Source organism: Nylanderia fulva, unplaced genomic scaffold (genome assembly GCF_048542155.1).
Source record: "Nylanderia fulva isolate GAGA-0341 unplaced genomic scaffold, ASM4854215v1 Scaffold7, whole genome shotgun sequence".
NCBI classification, from domain to species: domain Eukaryota; kingdom Metazoa; phylum Arthropoda; class Insecta; order Hymenoptera; family Formicidae; genus Nylanderia; species Nylanderia fulva.
Window position 1 is genome coordinate 3,426,546 of NW_028190807.1, and position 25,120 is coordinate 3,451,665.

General features: G+C 31.4%; 3 protein-coding genes across 5 annotated transcripts; all 3 read left to right on the top strand.

Moving 5' to 3' along the window:
* The first annotated feature begins 2,809 nt into the window (after positions 1–2,809).
* Pop2 (CCR4-NOT transcription complex subunit Pop2) lies at positions 2,810–5,820 on the top strand. Of its 2 annotated transcripts, XM_029316139.2 has the most exons (8): positions 2,810–2,968; positions 3,379–3,464; positions 3,598–3,842; positions 4,223–4,408; positions 4,491–4,650; positions 4,781–5,057; positions 5,141–5,281; positions 5,384–5,820. In XM_029316139.2, the coding sequence occupies exons 3-8, from the start codon at positions 3,803–3,805 to the stop codon at positions 5,510–5,512; spliced, it is 933 nt and encodes a 310-aa protein (XP_029171972.1). In that variant the 5' UTR covers positions 2,810–2,968; positions 3,379–3,464; positions 3,598–3,802; the 3' UTR covers positions 5,513–5,820. The 2 variants fall into 2 exon arrangements, with proteins under 2 accessions (XP_029171972.1, XP_029171973.1); XM_029316140.2 differs by lacking the exon at positions 3,598–3,842.
* A 907-nt stretch (positions 5,821–6,727) lies between these two features.
* On the top strand, positions 6,728–15,665 carry mesh (sushi domain containing 2 mesh). 2 transcript variants are annotated; one of them, XM_029316129.2, is made up of 15 exons: positions 6,729–7,236; positions 7,876–8,117; positions 8,413–8,600; positions 8,715–9,030; positions 9,439–9,607; positions 9,689–9,946; positions 10,097–10,293; positions 10,392–10,537; positions 10,614–10,895; positions 11,241–11,710; positions 12,173–12,447; positions 12,588–13,014; positions 13,168–13,350; positions 15,292–15,442; positions 15,532–15,665. In XM_029316129.2, exons 1-15 carry the CDS (start codon positions 6,801–6,803, stop codon positions 15,620–15,622), a joined length of 3,831 nt encoding a protein of 1,276 aa, XP_029171962.2. In that variant the 5' UTR covers positions 6,729–6,800; the 3' UTR covers positions 15,623–15,665. The 2 variants fall into 2 exon arrangements, with proteins under 2 accessions (XP_085344562.1, XP_029171962.2); XM_085488436.1 differs by lacking the exons at positions 15,292–15,442; positions 15,532–15,665 and adding an exon at positions 13,781–14,904 and having other exon boundaries at positions 6,728–7,236.
* An 874-nt stretch (positions 15,666–16,539) lies between these two features.
* On the top strand, positions 16,540–23,188 carry LOC114941226 (xylosyl- and glucuronyltransferase LARGE1). Its single transcript, XM_029316130.2, has 12 exons — positions 16,540–16,851; positions 19,492–19,636; positions 19,711–19,838; positions 19,911–20,094; positions 20,493–21,037; positions 21,117–21,266; positions 21,364–21,666; positions 21,978–22,174; positions 22,256–22,397; positions 22,553–22,683; positions 22,772–22,864; positions 22,983–23,188. Exons 2-12 carry the CDS (start codon positions 19,558–19,560, stop codon positions 23,086–23,088), a joined length of 2,058 nt encoding a protein of 685 aa, XP_029171963.1. The 5' UTR covers positions 16,540–16,851; positions 19,492–19,557; the 3' UTR covers positions 23,089–23,188.
* The last annotated feature ends 1,932 nt before the right edge of the window (positions 23,189–25,120 follow it).

Sequence of the window (25,120 nt, forward strand, 5' to 3'; positions counted from 1 at the left end):
AAATTTACATATGGTGGCTGCAAAGGAAACGAAAATAATTTCTCAACTTTGCAAGAATGCTGGGAACAATGTGTAATTCCGGATATTAAATTTTAATTAATAAAATATCTAATCTTTTTAATCTGAAATTGATATTTTTAAATAATTAATTCCATATACATGTAAAAATTATTTATGCATATATGCATATATATTTAATATTAAATATATAATATTGTGACATATCCTATAAATATGTGTTAGAGTTTGAAGCTAATATTATTCAATTATTTACTCATTTTTCTACATCATTATCCATAAAAAATAAAGAATATATACACTTTTTTTATTTAGAATTGTCCTCTGGTTATTTTATACATTTCAGAAATGAAGAAAATATTTCGAGTATATTATTAAATATATTTATGAAAGAGAATGCAGACTTAATATAAAGACAATATACAAATTTATAAATATAGGTATATATAACATATGTTTAACAAATTTAATAATAATAGTATATAGTAAAACTGTCTTGACATAAAAGTCATGCATGATATTCTTAAAATTATAAAAACATTTTAATAAATGTTTCCATTGTTTTTAATTTAAGTTATACATTTAGTATTACGTGAGAGATAAAAACTGGTAAATTATATAAATAATCATTTTTTTAATTCATGTATATATTCTTTCTGTATTTATACATTTAATTCTACAAACAATTATCATAATAGTGAAATGTTAGCGCAAAGTTTTTACTGAATCTCTTGTTCAGAATGTTTATTTAACATGAGAAATTTCGGTATTGTTGTATGTTTCAAAATTGTTTACGTCCCCCCCCCCCCCCTCCTATAACAATCAGCATATATAAATTTGTCGCATTGTTTGCATTCTCCAAAAGCTGACAATAATTTATATGTGAGCTAAAGTCAACTTGTGTTGCTTTCACCAATAAATGCGCTTATTAAATAATTCAATGTAAGGATGATAATAATTTGATTATCAACGTAATCACGTACAGCTTCAAATTATATGCAAGATGATATGATATATTTTCGAATGTATATATAATGCCTTTTAATTTGATTTTAATTACACTAGTAATTATTATATTGCGATAATATAATCTTGTAAGAGTTTATCTTCTATATATTGATAGATCAATTTCATTTTGAATAAGTCGCGAAAATCGCATTATCACAATCGATATCTTCATTCGATATTGCCATCTCGTTATTTCTTCATTATAGAAAGATATTTTAGCATCTATCTTAGGGTACGCTTGATCGCTTCCGGCCCTTTCAATTTACAGCGATAAAACCGATCATTTTCTGATCTGCATAACTTAGAACAACTTCCTGCATGAATTCCTACAGAATAGATTCTATAAAGGAAGTTGCTGTAAGTTATGTATAGTAGAGACAACTTGCTATCGCTTTGCGAAATTTTATTTTGCAGATCGTCTAAAGTGATATATATATATATATATATATATATATATATATATATATATATATATATATATATAATGAGAAATAATGAAGAAATATTAATAATATTTATATATAAAAATTTACAATTATTTTTAATTAATTTGAAATAAAATAAAGTTAATTTATGATAATTTATATATCATGAATTGGCACTGTATTGTTATATATAATTATTATACATGATAATAAATATAATTATTGCTTGTAAAATTTTTACATATTTAATAAATTAATATATAAAATGAATATAAATTGATATAAAAATAAATTAATATAAAAAATATTATTTTTATGTTCGCTTTTTAAAATAAAAAATAAGAATAATATTTTTTTATTAATTTATTTTTATATCAATTTATATTTATTTTATATATTAATTTATACATTTGATAAAAAGTGTGATTATGCTACAGTTTCATTCTTCTTTTATTTTGCTTTAATACTCAGATTATTCAACATGCAATCAGTAATCGTTGAGTAATCTGAATATTAAAGCAAGACAAAAGAAAGAATAAAACTGTCGCACTCACGCTTTTTATTAGTAGCAGTAATAAAAATAAAACTTAAACTCTTAACTTTGCAATTTTTCATAATGCAGAAAAAAATTGCATAGCACGTAGCATAAAGTTGAGTACGCACAAAAGGTATAATACAGACATATACTGCATTTTATCCGGTGTGCGCAGAGCGCATTTCAATGTAAGAAAAAAAATGTAATGCAATAGGATAGTTTTTTTTAAATAAGACTGTGTGTGTGTATATCTTATAAAATTATTTTTATATCAAATTCATTTTTCTAGATTCAATAAAATCGGATGATAAAAAACATCCGTTTTTATTTGCGCAACTAAATAAATATTATATATATTTATTATTCGAATACTCTTTGTAAAACGTGTAAGACATGTAAATGTGAAAAAATAATTTGCCAATTAAAAAAAAAAATATCGTGCGAATATTTATTATGATACACATGTCTAATAATAAGTATTTAATATGATATTTATAATATATATTACTCTCACCAAAGACAGCGATTTTGTCGGCAATATTGGAAGATTTTGAAGTTACGATTCAGACTCTAACTTAGACGTAGATGGCGACATTAAACAGGAGCTGATTTACAGGAAACTGGCTGGCCTCTAGCCGTTTAAAGTACGTTCGAAAATTCTACTCGTAGGATAAAGCAGCGTATCACTGACCAATCGGGAGAAAAGGAGCGGAGATTTCTTCGTCCGCATTGGTCGATTTGATGCTACTTCCACGAATAGAATTTCCGAACGAACCCTTCACAAGGTTGCCCCCTTAAGTGAGATATCGCGCGATCGAAGCGCCTGTATTTCGTGTCACACGTACAAAGCTGAGTTCCCAAGCAGGAGAAGTCGTTCAAACCGTTCATGATTTGACACAACAAGATTGTGGCTTTGAAAGTGTCGCCTCGATTAAATCGTTACACACTCAAACTCCGCTGACCAAGAATATCATACTGAAAGGTACAATTTGTCGTACGTTACCTCGCGATGAGCCTTAAACGACCCTCTTGTGTGCCCGAGGCATATAACCTGACTTCTCACTAAATTTATCGAGCTCACTTTAACAAACAATTTTGCTATATTTCGTTCCTTCCGAGTGGTTTGATTTCACCATTTATTTATGCGCTTGCGTTATTTCGCATTTTGTTTATACGCGATGTCTACTGTGATGAACTGTTATTGTTTACTGATGATCCATAACCTGCCTAATGCAGTCACTGACTGAGAGCTTACAGTACAAACTGTTACTTTTTATGAAATATAATTCCTGTATAGCATATATAGAATGCATAATAGAGTTTTTGTCTAGTTAATCACATTTAAGCAAACATATAAGCAGTTTTTTATTGATTATCTGTAAATTTTTACAGTGATATGAAGAAGGAAAGGCCGTGACAGAGTGAATTTGAAGATAAGAGTAGCCTCGGTGAATGCAGGAATATGCCTTCAGCTACCGGTATGTAAAATGCACATAAAATGTAACAGGTCTGCTTGCAATGCACAAAATGTAATAATATTTTGTGTATATAAGAACTTTCACACAATAGAACTAATGCAAATGATATTTATACGTGCGATATTATTAATAGTGTTCTATAGATTGAAAGTCACATATATTGACACTGAATCAGGAACAATGAAAGTGAAATGTGCACATATGCCAAGTTAAGAAATAAAGGACATACATATTGCAGGAATAAAGAAGCAAAGTAAATTAAAAGCAGGTTTTAAGTGGATGAAAATACATGCAATAAAGGAAGTCTTTTGTAGAAGTCTTGTTGATATGATAATGATATGATAATACATGTTGAAAAAGATGCACATCTACTAGAAGGTGCAGCTCAAAATACCATGTTTTGAAGATTGACAAGAAAACAATTAATTAAAAACCATGTAATTTTAATTACAAATAAAGAATTTTTTTAGTATATGCATTTATAACTCTGCATATATTATATATATTTGAATTTTTTCTAGAAATTATAAAAAACTTTTATTAGAGTGTCTTACTTTTGTATGTTCCTGATATTTAAATTATGACAATAATACCTATGTAAAATTTTGAAAATTTACATTCTATAGAATTTTACCAAATATTAAACTAATATTTTATTAGTTAACTGTATATATTAAGAGAAACATTGAATATCTTTGTGATTTTTATCATTTCTTTCATCTTTTTCTTGGATGTTATTTGATTGTAAAAATTTTTAGGTGGGACCAACCCAATAGGGCAGCAGAAGGGAGGAGGGACTATGCCCAATAATGAAGAATGTGGTATTAGAGATGTATGGGGACACAATCTGGAAGAGGAATTTCGCACAATTCGTCAAGTTGTACAGCAATATCAATACATTGCAATGGATACAGAATTTCCCGGTGTTGTAGCTAGGCCTATTGGTAAGAATACACACTTTTAAAGAATTTTGTTACATGTTCTTAAAATTTATATACATATATTACGAATTTTTGTGTTGAACAGGTGAATTCAGAACTAACGCCGATTATCAATACCAGCTCTTACGTTGCAATGTAGATCTTTTGCGAATAATTCAACTTGGTCTCACATTCCTTGATGAATCGGGGAATACGCCTGGCGGTAGCTACACAACATGGCAGTTTAATTTTAAATTCAATTTACAGTAAGTTAACATTAATACTTATTATAAATTCTATAGTTGTATTTTTTTCAAATTAAAAAAAATTATATATGCAAAGTTCTCTAACTTTTTAAGCAATATTTTGACAATATGTATGTTTTATTGTTTCTAGTGAAGACATGTATGCACAAGATAGTATAGACATGCTACAAAATAGTGGTATACAGTTCAAAAAACATGAAGAGGAAGGCATCGATCCTTTAGAATTTGCCGAACTGCTAATGACATCCGGAATTGTTCTTGTTGATGACATAAAATGGCTATCCTTTCATTCTGGCTACGACTTTGGTTATTTGCTGAAACTTCTCACGGATCAGAAATTGCCACAGGAGGAAAGTGAATTTTTCGAACTATTGAGGATATACTTTCCGACGATATACGATGTAAAAGTAAGTAAAAGTTTTTAAAAAGAAATAAATAAAATTAAAAATATATATAAAATTTTATAATATATTTTTTTTCATGTGTACAGTACTTAATGAAATCGTGCAAGAACTTAAAAGGTGGTTTACAAGAAGTGGCAGAACAACTGGAAATTCAAAGAGTAGGTCCTCAGCATCAAGCCGGGTCTGATTCTCTTCTCACTGGAATGGTCTTTTTTAAAATGCGCGAGGTAAATAACGTAATTTAATAAAAATAATTGTGGAATATAATTTTTCATAAAATTAGCAATATATATTTATATTTTTACATTGATCTTTGATTTCTATTCCAGATGTTTTTTGAGGATAATATTGATGATGCAAAATATTGTGGACACTTATATGGTTTGGGAACGTCATTTGTCATGAATGGATCTAGCGGATACATGGACAGTAATGGAGATAATGCCTCGACATCGTAATGTTAAAGAAAGAATCAATCGTAACAGAGAGATTATTTCATTACAAATAAAATGTTACAAAAAAATCTTTTCACTTAATGATCAAGTGTATGGTTCATATCCGCAATATTATATCGACATCATTGCTGCAGGTTCCACTTGAAAGTCGATTTAGACATGTTCTTTTTCAGATCTACGAACCTTTTTTTTTTAATTTTTTTTGGATTCAATATAAGTCTGTGACTCTTTTATAGATTCCTTCTGTGATACGTACCACCAATCGAAAATATTTACAACACTAAACCGCAAATAAAAAATATGTAATATAATTTTTTTTGTAAACATTTGGACAATATTGATATATAAGATACCATTACAGTACAAAAATTCCATAATTTCCTTCACTTTTAACATCCTTGCAGTATACATATCTAGATATTGGAATGACACATACAAAAGGCGTTTAACATCGTATATTCAAGCCAAACGCAATGTACATGCTACATTATGTATAGACGTATCTATTACTGTTGATATATATATACATATATATATTTATTCTATGCATTTGTAGGGCGATACATTTTAAGTATGAGAAAATCATTTTAGAAAACCGCGATGGAAGTTATTTCTCTCCCCGCGTTTTTAAGTTAAACCATATATATATATATATATATATATATATATATATATATATATATATATATATATATTATATATATATATAAAACACATTGATATAAGAGTCATACATTTTTATTATACATATAACGAATGTTCTGGCATAAGTAATGCGTCCGTGTAAAAAGTTAATAATAGTGACTTTAAAGGCGAGGTATCCTTGATATATTTGCTATATATACTGCACATGTTTTATTGTAAAATCTGTCGTCCGCAAGAAGAAAAGAAAAAAAAATTTTAGTACATTTTTCCGAACCGATCGTACTAAAAATATCTGCTTTGTAAATATCGGACAGTTGCAGAAATGGAATAAATAATTTGCCTCTAAAATGTCGATTTTTAATGTATTTGCGACAATAGACTATAAATGATTCAATTGTTTGATTTATTGAACAAGTGCTTCGAATGCACTCGTATACGCCCTTTTTTAAGTAAGTAGAACGCGTGAAGAGATTTCGTTCAATGTGCTGCGTATTATCTATCTACCTGTAGTAAAGAGATAAATGTACGTTATCATACTAGAACCGATGATATCAGTAGACCGTTATCGCGTGTTACCTGAATCTGAGTTCAGTTTCGTCGTGCGTACTAAAGTAATTAGTTCGTTTCGTTTCACCGCTTCGCGAAAATGCGACTTCGAGCGTCATGGAGGAAGCTCGATTGCATTTTCGGATTATCGAAATGGATCGTTCTTTTCACTTGTCTCCTTTCATTAATACCAAGTGGCATAAACGCGCAAAATAATACGTTTGAGAATTTCTTCGGATTGGAATCGATTACAAATAATAATGCGGAAGAGAACATCGAATTGCTGCACGAGAAAGGAACGGAAACTTCTCCGGAGCTCGAAGATCTCGCTCGAGAAGAACTAAAAGAAGAGAAGACTTCAACTCCAATTGAGAAAAAAGATGAAGCTCCAATCGGGGAAAATTTGAGCAAATTTTCATCGGATACTAATTATTTACTTGTACCTAAAAGCTTGCCCACGAATAAGAAGGATTTGTTTGTTCAAACTATTTCTGGTAAAATGGCAGACGAGAAAAATGGAAAATATGTGAGATACGGTAAGAGTCTTTCGTTATCAATGGGTGTGACCATCGTTTCGTAATGAGTAATGTGAGTAAGCAAATGATGAGTACAGAATTTACTTACATCACATTTTTTCATACATACATTTTTCTTCAAATTTTCATTATTAAAAGAAATTGTTTAATTTGGTGCACAAATTTCGCATATTAAAAGTAATTTATTTTACATGCGGCCGAGACAATCTATATTGTAGCTTATCATGTGTTTATCAGTTACTCACTTTAACATGAATCAAGAATGATTCATTGGATAAGACGAACCATTTTGATAGATCATAAATTCATCATGAGTGAATCAAATAGTTTAATGTGATCAAAGACCGACTGCAAAGTGTTGCTCGATTATTTTATATATATATATATATATATATATATATATATATACATATATGTATATATATAATATAATGATAATAAAATATAAAAAAAAATATAAAGATATAATAAAATTTTATTCGTTCTGTAATATTATCACTAAGAATATTTTTTTTTCAGAAAAACTATATATAAAATATTATTAAATAAAATATAATTTAAAAAATTAATATTATGTAGTTGATTTTATAGTTTTAATAGTATTATTTTAATCAATTTTTGTTTGATGCACACTTGCAGATTCGGATTCACCTGAGGCTGATAGATATGCGCCTCGTCCAGAAGATAATCCATCTTTTTATACAATAACGGAAGAGAGATTAAGGCAGATTCGTTCCAAGTTTATGTACTGGTATTTCGATAAAGGTGGTGATAATGATATGGGAGATTATCAAACTCCTTTACAGGCGACAACGCTGCAAATCCACAAAAATCTGAATTTTCAACTGCCTTTCTTTGGCTTCAGATTCAATTATACAAGAGTACGATCGCATTTGTTATTTACTTATTTGTATAATTTTTAACGATATTTAAATTACAATTAAGTTTTTAATTTATGAGAAGTTATCAATATATATACATAATATATTTTTATAATACATTATATATATATATATATATTTTTTTTTTATGTATATCCATGTCTTAAAATGTTAAATTTAAGAAATGTTAAAATTTATTAATGATATCTAAATATTTCAAGAATTTAAAGTCTTATAAATAAACATTTTTTTCATTGTCGAAAATTATTTAAAAAAATGTTATATTATATTTTAGTTAACTGTTAACGGATACCTGGAATTTAGCGATCCACCGGAGTATCTTACGTATCCTCTTGTTTTTCCGATCAAAGATTGGCCTAGAAAAAACGATCCCAGTTTCATTGGCATTTTTTTCAGTAAATGTCGTATAGGCAGATTAAGGAAAACAGATATCGATCAAAGAAAACCGGGAGTCTATTTTAGGTATGTGCACGTAAAATATACAAATTAGCGTAACATTCTAAACATTTTTACGATCTTCAAAGACAAAAAGTCTTCAAAAATTGAAGTAATATACAGAAAATAAATTTTTACCAGACTCGAGAGGGATTTGCAAGGGAGAAATGATCAGTTTGGCGTAGAAATGCGAGAGCGTCTTATGTGGGACATAAGACAGGGTGTTGTCGGTGCTGATTCTTTCATCCCTAAACACGCCCTTATTGCAACCTGGAAGAACATGTCCTTTGCTGGCGGCATCGACCAGTCCCTATATAGAACTAACACGTTCCAATTGGTTTTGGCTACAGACGAAGTTTTTACTTATGCCATTTTTAATTATTTGAATATACAATGGACCAGTCACACAGAAGCAGGTGGCGATACGACACAAGGCGAAAACGGAGTCGCTGCATACGTAAGTAATCGCAGAATATTTATTTTCCAGCAAATAATAAGCGAGAGAATAATTTCTATAAATACTGTAACATTTTTTAAATTTAATTTTATACATAGAGAGAATTTTCTCTTAAAATTTACCTTGAAATTATGGTATTGGAAGAATTTTATGAGTTTTTCTGATTAATATTTACTACAATAAAATATAAAATATTTTCGATTAATTTTACTATATGTACATATTAATTACCATGATTTTTATAGAGAGTAAATTCTAAGAGGAAATTCTCTCCGCGTGTAATATTTGATGTATAAATCCCTTGCATAAGATAATATTCTAACAAAACAGAATATAAATGTATCTCGTCGAGAAAAGGAGATTTATAATATAAAGTTATTTAATAAAATTCATTCGTACAAATTGTAGGTTGGCTTTAACGCTGGAAATGGCACTCAAAGCTATGAATATAAGCCTTATTCTCAGGCGACCACAATCCGCGATTTAACGAGCAGAGGATGGGCAAATGGTTTTCCAGGTCGACATATTTTCAGGATAGATGAAAAAATAATGTTGGGCACTTGCAATAAGGACATTGGTAAGAGGCAGAATATCTTTAAAAAATATTATACAAATAACAAAGTATGATTTTTATTTCAATGTATAATGATATGCACAGCTGGAGCACACTTGCCGCTGGTTTTTGCTCCGGAAAGCGGGAATATGTTAGGCGGAACTGTCATCAACATCACAGGACCGTGCTTCAACGAGTCGCAAAAGATCAAATGTCGCTTCGAGAACGAGGTAGTTATGGGCACCGTAATAGACAGAAATCGCGCAATTTGCGTACAACCGTTCTTGAAATACGAAGGCTACATACGTTTCTACATTGCCATTGACAGTGGAACGTACGATTGGAAAGGCAAATACTTCGTTGGTAAGCTCTCTCTTACCTTAATCTCATTTTTATTTCTTTCTATACACGCGCGTCTTATTATCTTTTGATATTAAAATCGTAATAGCGTGCAAAATAATAAATATCTTTATTTCCCATAATAAAAATCACGTAAAATTTCTTTTTGCTCAGAAACCCCAGCTACAGCGACGGAGAGGATCTTTTTCAGCGACAAAGAGGCCATTCATATGAAATATCCGGCAGAAATCAAATTTACGTGGAACGCGTATAATTTGACGACCAATATAGGGGCAGGAATACAAATTTCGTTATGGGGATATAGAGAAACCACAACAAGGCCCGAATTTCAATTCATTTCGACTTTGGAGGTTCGTGACTTATGTGATACAGTAGAAAAGATAAGACACAGCGAGATAAATTAAATAAAATTAATAAAAAAAAATACATTGCGCTATACGTGTTTTAGAAATCGCATACCAATACTGGTAGTTATATCATCAAACCAGAGAAATACCGAGACGCGTACAATCCATTTCACAGAGACATGATATTCGGTTTCATACAGATCAATCTGACCGAACCGCAGTTGTACTCTGGACTTTCGATAACACCGTAAGTGTTATTTTATTCGTCAAAACGTTTCTGGTTCGATGGTTTGAACTGTGTTTGAACAATTTTAATTTTATAGGAGCTTGTGGAGCAGACCAATTCCGATCGGTTGGTACTTTGCTCCTCAATGGGAACGACTATACGGGTCACGGTGGTCTCAGAAACTCTGCGATAAGTGGATTATGAACGACCGATATCTTAAGAACTTCGCCGCCGAGGTAGCGCTTTGTCCTTGTATTCTGGAGCACGCTTTGTACGATAAGGGTCGCTTCCTTCCCGATTACAACTGCGACAAAGATTCGAACATAGATTGTTATTACAATCAATATGCAACTCACTGCGTGAGGACAGGTGCACCCAAGTAAGTAGTTTATACTTTGAAGATTACTTATATTTATTTGAATATTTCATATTTAGGCTTGTATAAATTCAAAATTAATATAAGAATAGACCAACTGAACGAACTAGATTATTTTAGGTGCTAAATGGTTTTTATTTTTTCAAATAATTTTAGAAACACAATTATATAATGCTAGATAAGTAAACATTACTTATATTTATCCTCCACATAGTAGTGAAAAAATTGCCCTTTTATTTGTAATTTGTAATAATAAATAGCTGTCTGTATAATTAAATATTCAAAATAATTCTGGGATCATTCTATCTTTTCTGCAGCATTATTCATGTATTTACTATACTATTTCAGCTTGGACGGTTCGGAACAACAATGCTGTTACGATAAAAATAATTTCCTGATGCTGACTTACGATCAGCAATGGGGATCGCGACCGCATCGATCGCATAATTTAGGCTACTTCCCGTGGAACGAGGCTAACAAGGTACCAACTCTTTCACATTGGTATCACGATGTGGTTCCAATGTATACGTGTTGTCTCTGGCAAGAGGAACAAGCGGTCGGTTGCGAGACATTCCGATTCGAGAGAAGACCATCGCAGGACTGCATTGCCTATCAATCACCTGGTGTAGCGACTGTATTCGGTGATCCCCACTTTGTCTCGTTCGACGGTCTGGAGTATACTTTCAATGGTAAAGGTGAATTTGTCTTGTTACGAGTAAACGATCTCAGAGACAAGCTCGACGTGCAAGGTAGATTCGAACAAATGCCCATCAATGCTTACGGCCAAGTGATGGCGACGCATCTTACCTCGGTAGCAGGTAAATTTTAAACTCATTATTACATGAATTATCTGCACAGAGAAAATTTTCTTTTAGAATTTACTCTGAAAATCATGGTAATCTGAGATAATATAATATTGAAAGAATTTTATAAGAGTTTCTCGAATTAATATTTACCACAATAAAAATATTAATATCTATCACAATAAAATATAAAATATGTTCAATCAATTTTACGATGTACATATAGTAAATTTTACTATGTACATATTAATATTTTTTATTGTGGCGAATATTAACCAGAGAATCTGTTATAAGATTCTTCCCATATTGTCGCACAATTACCATAATACTGTATTTTCAGGGTAAATTTTAAGAGAAAATTCTCTTTGTGTACAAAAACGATCTAATTAATTTTAATTAAAATTATACTTTTAAGTAGATTTTTATTTGTATTATTAATAAAAAATAGATACAGCTATAATCCTATGTCTTGTATAGCGAGAGGAAATAACTCTGCCACCATTGAAGTTCGTTTGAGACCCCCACATGCACAATGGAGATATCGGCTCGATGTCTTCGCGGATGGTCAAAGAGTATATTTTGACAGACAATCTTTGAAATTCCAACATTTCCCCGGGGTCGTTGTTTACACGCCGACATACATTCTGAATCAGAGCGAAGTCATTGTCATGTTCGATACCGGTGCTGGTGTGGAAGTTGTGGAAAATGAGGGTTTCTTGTCTACTCGATTATATCTACCGTGGACATATCTGGTAAAGAAAATTCATTCATAAGTAATAAGCTCCATAAAATTGAAGAGAAGCTTCACAAAAAAATCATATTTAATAAATATATAAAATATTCAGTATTAAATTATAATGCATGACTAGAGGATATTATTTTTCAATTTTAGAATAAAACCCAAGGACTGTTCGGGGTTTGGAATTTCGATATCGCAGACGATTTGAGAAATCCACAGGGATATCAAGTCCCTGTCAACAGCGTGAATCATTCGGAGACTATTCATAAAGACTTCGCTTTACATTGGATGCTAGAAGATAAAGAGAGCAAACTATTGGGAGCTGCTTTATTCCACAGAGAGTTTGGTAGAACAGCGAGTTATTATGCTAATCGCACGTTCACACCAGAATATCGAAAATATCCAACAGAGATACTTCCAGTGAATAGAACATATGACATAAATCGTGCCATCGATTTATGCGGTGATTCCTATCAATGTCAATATGATTACGTTATGACCTTAAATCGAGACTTGGCGCATTTTACTAGGAATTATTACGACACTTACACCCAAATCAGCGCGTTAAATAAAAAAGAAAGTAAGTAATTGTGTGACAATACATTTCCTCTGTGAATAATTGATATCAATTTAATTATTCCCGAATAGACATATTACATATACATATGGTATATGTATACATATTTAAGAGCTTAATTTATTATTCATTATATGCTTATATGCCATCTTTAAGCTGTATCCTGCGGTGTATTGGAAACACCACGGTTCGGACGTAAAAGCAATTTCCTATTTACCCCGGGGGCGAAAGTGAGTTTCGAATGCAATCAGGATTTCACACTTGTCGGTGATCAACGTCGGGTGTGCACACCGGAAGGCCGGTGGAACACTCCGGAGTACGGGTACACGGAATGTCTTCGTGAGTATAGCTTATTGAATTCATTAATTTTCCACTGTAATCTCACAGTACCTGCTTAACGATCTGAAACGAGAATAAGGAACGGAATACAATAGAATGTATAGAGAAAGTGTATTAAATGGTAGCGCATTTACCGGATCGTTTGTAATTCAAAACGTACCAAGTTTCATCAATTTGTTTTAAGAGTTAAATTGAGTCTAAGCTTGTAGTCTCTATTTTTGCGAAGCGAGTTTATAGAATTGCTGAGAGTTAAATGTTGCTGAATTATTTAACATACTTTTTGTGTCTTTCTTCTTTTTTTCTCTTCTTATCTCTTTAATATTTTACGTCCAGTTTAACGTTGCCTTTGTTGCTTTCTTCTACTTATTAAATTAATGTACTTTCCCATATACACATATATACGCGATTGAAGCTTATTATATAAATGTAGGTCGCATCGAGTACGTTCAGCGTACAGCATGGACCGTAATGGGCATTATTAGCGTCGTGTTAATTCCCGTGATGGCATGCATCGCGGGTGCTTTCTTTTATATAAGAAGAAGCCAGACGCGAGGAGGTTCCACGAAATCATGGCGCTATTCTGAGCGTGGGTCTGGTATCGACAACGAGTCCATGTTGAAGCAGACCACGCTGTTAAAGTCATTTGACGATAGGGCTATTACTCCAATTAGCGATGCTAGCACAAGTGAAACTAATAGCAGCACTAGGAAACGCCGTAGTTACGATAGAGTATATCGTACAAACGAACCTCTACCTAATAGACCTTATATTGACTTTGAGGAAAAAGAAATGGATCTGAAGGAGCCCATCTCACCCACGGGGTCAGATTCAGGCGCGGACTCGATTAGAAAAACTGCCCAAAGTCCCGCCAAAGAGAGTGACGTTTAGTTTAGATTCAGATAATACGTTTGGTTCAATAGCATTGTAATAGAAACGAGATATATTTTGCTTACTGAAGTTATTTTTAGTACGTATCGTTATTTCGATGCAGTTTTCGATGCAGTGACGTATGCGTGTATACATGTATGAGATATCACATGACAGTATATACATACATCTTGATTTCAAATACTAAACATTTTGCATACGTCAAATTAATATTGATCATATATGTATATATTTAATACCGCAGATTCAATTTGGCATGAGACATCGATCAAAATTTAACAAATTAATCGTAAATACATGTGTTTTTATTAACTAAATTTTGGGCGATATAATCACAATATAATATTATTATATCATTCGGCGTTATTCAGTATTTATATGTATGTAGATATTAAGTATATTACTGTTTTTGCTGTGGAATAGAAATAGTTGCAATAATAATTGTATTTTGAGTACAAATATTATCATTTTATTGATATAAATCCTAATTGATACATTTCAAAAATATTAAATAAGCGACGCTTAAATACAAAAACAGCCATCTAATATTTAATTGTCATAACCGATTTACATAGTTGTAACAATTACATTTGTCACAATTCATGCCATATACTTGTGTTCACATGTTGTAAACAATTTGTTTTAATAAATTTTTATATATATATTAGTTAAATAATATGGGAAATTTCTATTCCACATGCATATACAGAATGTTTATATATGGACTAATGGAAACGATTCACAGCATTACGATGCAGCAATTGAATTAATAGCATTAGAATGGAATGGAAATTTCCACCAGAGTTTTCGTGAATTTTTCCTGACGACAACCTCTTTTTTCCTCTTCTATTTAAATATCTTATTTACATTATCATAAAATCTGTTCATGCATATTAGATTATTAAGTGAATTAAAATTTTTCTTGGATAGCTCGCGCGAGAATTTACTTTAAATCTTGCAAAATTTCTACATCTTATTAATAAAATATATGTATTTAAATCGCAAAAGTATTTTTATCTAAATAATAATTTTTAATTATTCTTCATTATTTAGGTAAGCAAGAATACAGCTCTCGTCAAGCAGGTATTACAACTGGGATAGTGCTTGCTTGTCTGGTTCCAATTTTATTGATAGTCATTTGCGTCGGGTACCGAATCCTGAATTGCCATAAAGAACAACGGGAACAAGAAGAAATCTTAGCAAGGTATATTAGATTCGTGTTATTATTAATTACAAGATCGAAATTTTATACACATGTATATATAATTCTAACATAATATAATTGTCTTTCAGAACGCGACAAGCAGAGCTACAACGAATGCGAAAAATTGAAGAGGAGGAATCCATTCCCTACAGTCCGAGTAAAGCCACAGAAATCAATTAGATTTTATTAAAATTTTAGAAATGTAGAATTTTTATATCTGTTATACATTTGCATTATTATTCATTTACCACTAGCCAACATCATACACATATTTCATTCTTAAATTTATTTAATTATATTTTAACAAAGGGATATAGGAGACAAATGCACGTATAAGACTTCACGAAAATTTTATATGTCAACAATATACTTTTAGAAGAGAAAAGATATTCTTTTCAAGATCAGTTATATTAAAAAATATATATTAAGTCAAAATAATAAATAGACACTTTTAAAATTTTTTAAATTTACGAACGAGAGATGGACGATAAAGTTCTTTTCATATGAAAAACTTATGGATTTATCCTGGGAGGTAGAGATACGAAAGTGCATCCAACATCATACACATTTCATTCTTAAATTTATTTAATTATATTTTAACAAAGGGATATAGGAGACAAATACACATATAAGACATCACGAAAATTTTATATGTCAACAATATACTTTTATAAGAGAAAAGATATTCTTTTCAAGATCAGTTATATTAAAAAATATATATATCAAGTTAAAATAATAAATGGACACTTTTAAAATTTTTTAAATTACGAACGAGAGATAGACGATAAAGTTCTTTCCATATGAAAAATTTATATGGATTTATCCTGGGAGGTAGAGATATGAAAGTGCATATGCTTGTGAAACGGAGTTATACCGTCGGTCCATACTGATCTCGTCTACGCCTGCAGGCCTGCAATCGTGTATGCGGCGCACGCGGCACACGTGGGTTGCGCGCGCGGTAATCAGCTGGTGCCAGCTGTCAATGGTTATCACGTGTGCGTGCACGTTGCACGTGCTAGAGATGCGACCGCCATCTTGCGACAAGGATGCCTGCACGGGGTTGCCGACGGCACGTTGTTTGATGTCAGTGTAAGAATTTCAGTCGCGCGGCGGTAGCTGCGTTTGTGATGTGCGTCATTCAGAGAGAGAGAGCTGAATGGAGTGTCTACGTTACGTACTTTTTACCCGCGGGAGTGTGTTGTCGTTCTTAACGACTAATTGTGGCAATTTACATCGTTTCTGGCGACAATAATAGCGAACAACATCGACAGCATTGAATGTCCGAGGAGCACGACGACATTCGCATACGTATCAACATTATATATAGAAATTGTGACCTGTACTTTCGCTTATCCGGGGACGGACGCTGCCGGATGACAGAACGAGAGACGATAATTGAGCCGGCGCTGGTACGTACTGGTAATCACATTATTACCCGCGTATCATTGTGAGGGTCCTGCTTTAGAACTCTGTGTTAGCAGCGGCTTAACGAGCAGCAGTAAAAAGCACCGGTTGGTAGTAAATGTTTATTATATTTTCTGAGTTTTGTTTTGTGCAAAACATTCGAATCCATTATTCTTTTTTAATTAAAATAGATAAGTATAATTTTAATTAGAAAACTACTAAATAATTTATATATAATTGAAGAAAACTCGGTATAAATTTAAGAAAGTATTTTTACAGCCTAATATCTCTTTTTCTTGTTTTATTTAAATTTCGATTTTATTGTTAATAATATTATCTATATTAAGAAAAATAATTTTTATGCGTTTTCAATATAACGAAATTATTTTAGTGATTACGATTTTATTGATTCACCTGTTTTTTAGATGTTAATTTAATGTTGTTTAAATAAAAATTAAGATTGATTTATTGAAATATAAAAATACAACTTTAATTTTATCAAAATAATTTTAATTAATTTTAATGGCATTTCATTTTTGGAGTAATTGTTTAATCTTAATGCGAGCAAATATTTCTAATCGTAGCTGATTACTTTATTATCAGATTGAAATTTTTATCATCAAGCCTTTTACTTTTTTCTTACATTTTTTATAATTCGGTGTATCTTTATTAAGAAACAATTTATTTTTGTGACTCCAACATTATTCTTTTTTATTGAAATGCAAACAAAATACACCATTAAATATGCACTTCATCAATAGATTTAGTATTTATTATATTTATGATTACGTATTTATGAGTATTGTTCACATTAATATTTAATATGGCATTTTGTAAATATTGATAGCAATGTTTCGAGACTGCATTATTTTAATTTAAATATTCATATTTAAATGTTTTGGTGAATAAAATCATCGAAATTAATCTGCGTATTTTATAAATAATTTTATCGTTTATTGTATTATCGCAAACCGCAAATGTGTGGATAGTATGCGAAGCCAGCTTATATGAGAGAAGCTAACTGAAATTTCCGGCGTTTTTTGTGCCATTAAATACGTATGTTATAAGTACATCACTGTTCAAGAATAAACCGGGTCACATGCATATACGCGAACAGCCAGAAGATGATTATTCTAAAATAATATTTCAAAATTTTTTCTAGATTTTTCTCATTATTAATTCTCGCTTTAATTTTGTTTGAAATTAATTTCAAGCTTCTTTTTAATTATTCTATATAATTACATATGCAACATTATGATTCAGAATGTTTACTCTATCGCAATTACATAAAACGTTAATAAATATTTATTTTTTTAAAATAAATTTTTAATGTATTTTTTATTGTCTAAAATTGTTTCTGGATCTTCGAAAGATCTCAAATATATGTATAGTAAAAACAAGTAAAATAAAATCAAATATAAAAAAGGCATATAAACAAAAATAAAATAAGAATCGATAACTTGAAAATTATATCGGGCAACAAAGAATTAATGTCCAAGCTTTGTTTAGTTATCGCCACTATTTACAATGAACCTTTTGTCTGTTGACATGTGTCGAATGCTGATGCATGAATTTCGCACTTGCGGTATAATTATTCGAAATTTCTCTACGCAAGGAATATAACGTTTTCATTTACGATACTAATTTACATGCATTATGATTGCGTCGCATTCATAATGCTATACCTACATAACACAGGGAAATTGGATATAACGCATTCATAAACTCGTAGGTTAAACATGATCTATTGACTTTCATATGTATTTAGTAGGTATCATATTTATCGGAGCATGTGTATCTATTGCAATAGTATTCTTTGTACTATACGTGTTTCTAAAACTGTCAGAGATTTTAAGAGTGTATTCTATAGAGGTCAAAATAAGAAAAAAAGTTCTGATAAACATGGGTCCAAAAATGCTTTCCCTCCGAGTTATAGTTCCCTAAAGTTGGGGGAAAAAATCGAAAAATGTATTGTAACTCTTGAAGATTTTTTCACAAAATATATATATGTATATATATACATATATATATTGTGAAAAAATCTTCAAGAGTTACAATACATTTTTCGATTTTTTCTCCCAATATATATATATATATACACAGGATGTTTTTAAAACTGTATCAGAGATTTTAAGAGTATGTTCTACGAGTCAAAATAAGAAAAAAATTCCTATAAACACATAAATTCAAAAATGCTTTCTTTTTGAATTATAGCCCCCTTAAAGATGTATGAAAAATCGAAAAATGTATTGTAGCCTTCAGACTTTTTCACAGATCGAGAAAAAGACATACGATTTGTGAAAAAATCTTCAAGAGTTACAATATATTTTTCGATTTTTATATTTATATATATATAAACACTCAACTTTTATATAATGACAATAAATGCATCATTTTTGCAAACTTGCTATTTTGCTTGAAACTTTATCTAATCGTTCAGTGCATCTTTCAACACTTCTGTATCTATAATTAGAGTTTATATCTATGAATTAATAATTAGATTATAGATTTAACTCTTTCTCTCTTATCAAGTATGAAAGAGAAATTTCTTTCTATATTATTATAGTAAGGAGGCTTGTATAGATTTTCAAGACATTGCATGAGGAAAACAAATCTTGAATTAATTTTTTTTTCGTACATTTCAGCGTACATCTAGTCTAATTTGTTGAGACATCATATCGCGAATTGGGAAATATGTACGGCATATTACAATGGCTCGATCATGGCTAAGATGTCTGTTGGGGATTTTAATACCATCCGTTGTTTTTTACTTGTACCTGTTATTAAACGGTAAAACAACTGTGTGAACGTTATTATATCGATCTCATTTTTTAACATTGAGAACATTAGAATGTTGTTTCTAGTCCCTTCCGTGGAGGTAAGAAAGTCAAACGTTGAAAGAAATTGGCGGTCGTTGTCGGTAGAAGTGAAAAGGTCGAATTTGCTGGAAGATTATTCTCTCGAACGATCGCAATTGAAAAACAATTTCGAGGTATGCTTGCATATTTAATTTCATTAGTATTCATCAGCGTACCGATGAATTGACATTCTCAACCTTTTCAAGGTGAAGTGCGACACGATACACATAGCTATGGTGTGCGCCGGTTACAATTCCAGCTTTTCCCTCGTAACCGTGGTGAAGTCTATTCTGTTTTATCGTACGAATCCGTTGCATTTTCATTTGCTCGTCGACGAAATTGCGAGGAGAACACTTTCAACTTTGTTCCAAACGTGGGATTTGCCGCATGGTTTGTACGCTTTTACGACAGGACGCGCATCTCTTTGTGACGTACACATGGAAGGAGAGAAACCTAATTTTTATCCACGTCTGTGCGTTAACAGCCTGACGCAAAGAGTATACGAAATATACATAAAAAAAGAGGGAGAGAGATATATCTACTTTTTTTCACGCAATGTTAAATTCACTTAATTAGATCAGTTTAAATTTTCAACATACAGATTACATGAAAAAAGTTATATTAAACCCAAAATTTTTCAAAAGCTTCACAGAACTACTTTTTTTAACACGTATATTTGCTTGGTAGATTGTGTGTTTTTTTCTATCCTACGAAATCAGGGAAATATACATATATATATATATATCTCTCTCTCTTTCGTTTGATCGTTCTCGATCCGATTATTTTAGTGAACGTGACATTCTACGGAGCCGAGGTATGGATGCCGATGGTCTCGTGGATCCCGAACACGCATTACTCCGGGGTTTATGGTCTCTTGAAGTTGATACTACCGGATGCGATGCGGGAGGACAAAGTACTCGTGTTGGACACGGACGTGACTGTCATGAGCGACGTATATTCATTGTGGAAAATGTTCGAGAGTTTCTCGGCCGTTCAAACCTTAGGCTTGGTCGAAAATCAGAGCAATTGGTACGTAAAGACGTTGTCGTACGGTCAACGACCGTGGCCAGCTTTAGGTCGGGGATTCAACACCGGTGTGATGCTGATGCACCTGCGACGGCTACGCGATAGGAAATTTGCGAGCTCGTGGAATAACGTCACCAGGCACGTGCTAGGATACATATCGGAGACCAGTCTGGCTGATCAGGATGTAATAAACGCGGTGATCAACGAGCAACCGAATATCGTATATAGGATAAAGTGTGTTTGGAATATACAGCTGAGTGATCACACTTTAAGTGACACTTGTTATCGCGACACCAATCGGATAAACGTACGTCTCTCGCCCATTAATTTCTTCGTTTAGAGAGGAATCGATCGACTTGACTTGGACTGGCATCGTCTACTTTTAGATCCTCCATTGGAATTCCCCGCGTAAGCAGGACGTTCACAATAAGCACGTTAATGAGTTTCGAAAACTGCATCGAGTCTTCCTTGAGATGGATGGCAATCTATTGCGAAAGCGCTTATTCGGCTGTGACAAGCACGAGAGTGTACTTCCAGTGAGTCGAGATGCTCCAAAGTATCCTGAGCTCATTTAAATTTCAGATATATTCATCGCGTTTGCGAATGATTTTTTTATTGCCCGCATATTTTTAGTACAACGAATCCAATCCCTGTCGAGAATTCGAGAAAGGCGCTACCGTTTTGTATCGCACGTATCTCTTTCTACTGGAGTACGAATACAACGTGTACTCGTCAGCGGATGTTGTTTTAGTCACCCAGTGTAGCGTTGAGAGGATACCGCTGTTGGAAACATTGGCGAAACATTGGCCTGGGACTATAAGTGTCGCCCTTTATTTGACCGACGCGGAGGTTCAATATTTCCTGAACTTTGTGCGAGGTTCCGCGGATTTACGCGCGAGAAGGAACATCGCCTATCACGTCGTGTACAAAGACGGGGTGTGTTTTGTGTCTTTAATTTTAAAAGCGCTAAAAATACAAATGAATTTATCGCTTAATTGCGCGATAAAACGGACGCGACTTTTTTACAGCGGTGTTAAAGCAAATTGAATTATTTTTTTAAAGTATAGCTAACTAAAAATTAAAACGACACTTTATAAAGCTGTATTCTTTATTAGCGCTAAATGTATCACGATTTATCGCGTGGTGTATTGCACCTAGAGATGAAAGAGAAAATTTAATTATTTATTGCAATAAATTTCAATAAAATCCCTTCTTCTTCATTTATGAAATTATTGCTTTTCGCCCAGGAATTGTATCCTATTAATTACTTGAGGAATATTGCGATATCGTACGTATCTGCCCCGTTCATTTTTCAACTCGATGTCGACTTTTTGCCGCAATTTGGATTGTATGAAAATCTAATGAACAATATTATTCGATTAAATATCAATGAATTCGATAAAATAGCTCTGATCGTACCAGCATTCGAAACCGAGCGTTACAGGTAATTTTTCGTTGTTGTAACGTTGAATAGATTTTTTTTCATATATAGAAATCGCCTTTCTTTTTCTTTATTTTCTTATAGATTTACGTTCCCCGCTAACAAAGAAGAATTGCTGAAATTTCTTAAGCGTGGTATTTTATACACATTTCGCTATCATGTTTGGACACAAGGACACGCTGCTACAAATTATAGTTTTTGGCGAAATAGCACGGAACCTTACGAAGTGCGTGTGAGATCTGTATAATTAAGAAAAATATATATATATAATGGCACTAGATTCTGGGAAATAATTTATATATTACTGAATATATCGATATAAAAAATACATAGATAATAATAAACATATGCAAGAAAAATATGAATATATAATCGTTGCAGATTTCATGGGAGCCGGATTTCGAACCTTATATAGTAGTTTCAAAATTTGCTCCGAAATATGATACAAGATTTGTTGGATTTGGTTGGAATAAAGTTTCTTATGTGACCCATTTAACGGCGTTAAATTATAAGTAAGTTGCGATAATTTTGTTCATTTAAATAATGTTATATGTACCCTGACAATATGTATAATGTTCGATTTAAATTGTAAAATTATAGGTATATCGTTTTACCAGACACTTTTATTATCCATCGACCTCATGCCCCTAGCTTAGACATCGGCAAATTTAGGACAGATTCTGTTTATAGAAGGTAATATATATATATATATATTTTTTTTTTAAATATATAGCAGTTTCAGACATTCTTGATAGAATAAAAATGAAACCGCTAAGTGTCTTTTCGCTATTCAGTGATTTATATTTTACAGATGTCTTAAAGAACTGAAGGATAAATTTGTCGAAGAATTGATGGAGAAATATGGCGACATTGCATTATCGAAACTAAAGAAAGAGCCCAAAGAAGACAAAGTTTAAGAGAGATATTATATTGTAAAATTTTAATATTTTTTACTTTTAAGATATAATTAAATGATAAGAGATAAAAGTATGTTATATTTTCATCAATAAAAATATACATTATTTTAAAAAAACGCACTTATTTATTTATTTATTATAAATCATAAAAAGTGTAAATAATAAATAATAAAAAATAAAAACATTTAAAAAATGGCGAGTGAAAGAAATATGTATCAGTTATATGGGATTGGGAAGTATTTATTAAAATTTAATCCATATATTTAGTGGAGTGTACAGAGTGGTGCTTTTAGTACATTATTGTAATATATATTACAATCACACTAAATATTTCATTTATAAAATATGTATAATATTTACAGCGCCACAGTATTATTATTATGTTAATACATTGTACATACAAATCATACTCAATCAAATATTTCATACTGAACCACTGTAAATTGAAACATTCGTTACAAGGCAAGGTATCTTTTCCATAAATAATTACAGTAATGACGACAATAAAATAGCGGCATTAATAACGTAATGCTTAATAGCGCAAATATAATAATCGTATAGCAATAGCTAAAAAATATATTGATTTTAAAAAAATAGTAGTAATAGATAAAGCAATAATGATAATAATAATAATAATAATAATACAAATAGTCACTACAAGAATATTAATAGGAATAACGGTAAAAATATTTCCGTTAACAATCGTGCGAGGTTTTTTCTCGCGCGCGCGATCGTGGATACTTCTAAATCCATCTAACTAATCTCGCGGAAATGCGGATGTGTGTTACATTTCAGAGAGATTATTATCTACAACATGACACGCAAATATAAATCACTTACATTCACATTATCATTGTAACTCTTATCTCGATAGATTTTTTCAATCTTCTATTATCTCTCCCACAATCTCACATCCCTCTCGTTATGCTTCGAAATACGAAACTGTGTTGAAATATTTTCCTTTTTTTTATTCATGATTCATGATGATTCGTAGAGAAATGTACATAGTTATTGAAGAGTCAGTCAGCAATTCTTATGCGACATTATATAATTCAACATGTTTTAATAAAATTATTATAAATATATATTATATACTGAAAACGTAATTTGCGTTTCGCACCACTATTGTATGGTTACTTCAAATATGCATGTTTATATTTATCTCTCATTTAGCGCCATTAAATGTAGCAATTAGGCAGTTTTAATTTTATTCGTGCGTAATGAGAAAAACTTAAAAATTAAATAACGATCGCGTTTTTTTTAACGAGTCGTTATAAAAGTAAACGAACATAGTTTGAGAGTCCATTCGAGAATCTCAATCAACGTTCGGTGATAAGATAATATTGACTGTTTATATCTTTTTACGCATAAATTTTTTTGTTATTTTTATATACAAATATATATATATATATATGTATATATAAATTGATAAATTATATATTTTCTGTAGAAAGAAACGATTTTACGATGTAAAGCGCACCAATTCATTTAGGTGGCATTCATGATGGCATTGCGATTATTTATGTGCTTTCGTATAAATGCAATTCCCCTCTTATCGAGAAATAATCGAAAAGATTACGTCCATAGAGTTCCGGTATAAAACCAGAAGACATTATCCTAATTCTAAGAATGTCAGTCTTGAGAGAGACAAATAGTTAAATCATCTACCGAATACTTTTGCACGCTATAAAATTAGAACATTAGAACTTTTATTTGATAAAAATCCAATGTAAAAAAATGTGTAATAAGTAAATGCATAAAATTTGTTCCGAATATCTTCAACTTGGCTCAGGAATGTATGTGCGTACCATTTAAATTTGATTTTTAAAAATTTTAAATTAATATTCGCGCGATTTTTTGGGGAAGAAACTAAACTGCTCGAATATATAGAATATTCTACATGCTATATATAATATCGTAGAATACAAAATTATTCTCACGGAATGTTGCATAAATGCATAACGCTAAGTATTCGGCATAATACGTTAAGTCTATACGAATGCTGTCACTGAACTGTACTCTACAAAATACA

Bases quoted from the DNA above. Each gene is read 5' to 3' on its own strand.
- mesh (XM_085488436.1), top strand. From the start codon at position 6,801: ATGCGACTTCGAGCGTCATGGAGGAAGCTCGATTGCATTTTCGGATTA. The intron at 11,711-12,172 runs GTAAATTTTAAA...TGTCTTGTATAG, and splicing joins GCATCTTACCTCGGTAGCAG to CGAGAGGAAATAACTCTGCC. The intron at 12,448-12,587 runs GTAAAGAAAATT...TTTCAATTTTAG, and splicing joins ATCTACCGTGGACATATCTG to AATAAAACCCAAGGACTGTT.
- LOC114941226 (XM_029316130.2), top strand. From the start codon at position 19,558: ATGGCTCGATCATGGCTAAGATGTCTGTTGGGGATTTTAATACCATCC. The intron at 22,175-22,255 runs GTAATTTTTCGT...ATTTTCTTATAG, and splicing joins TTCGAAACCGAGCGTTACAG to ATTTACGTTCCCCGCTAACA. The intron at 22,398-22,552 runs GTGCGTGTGAGA...TAATCGTTGCAG, and splicing joins ATAGCACGGAACCTTACGAA to ATTTCATGGGAGCCGGATTT.
- Pop2 (XM_029316139.2), top strand. From the start codon at position 3,803: ATGATAATACATGTTGAAAAAGATGCACATCTACTAGAAG. The intron at 4,409-4,490 runs GTAAGAATACAC...TGTGTTGAACAG, and splicing joins TGTTGTAGCTAGGCCTATTG to GTGAATTCAGAACTAACGCC. The intron at 5,058-5,140 runs GTAAGTAAAAGT...TCATGTGTACAG, and splicing joins CGACGATATACGATGTAAAA to TACTTAATGAAATCGTGCAA.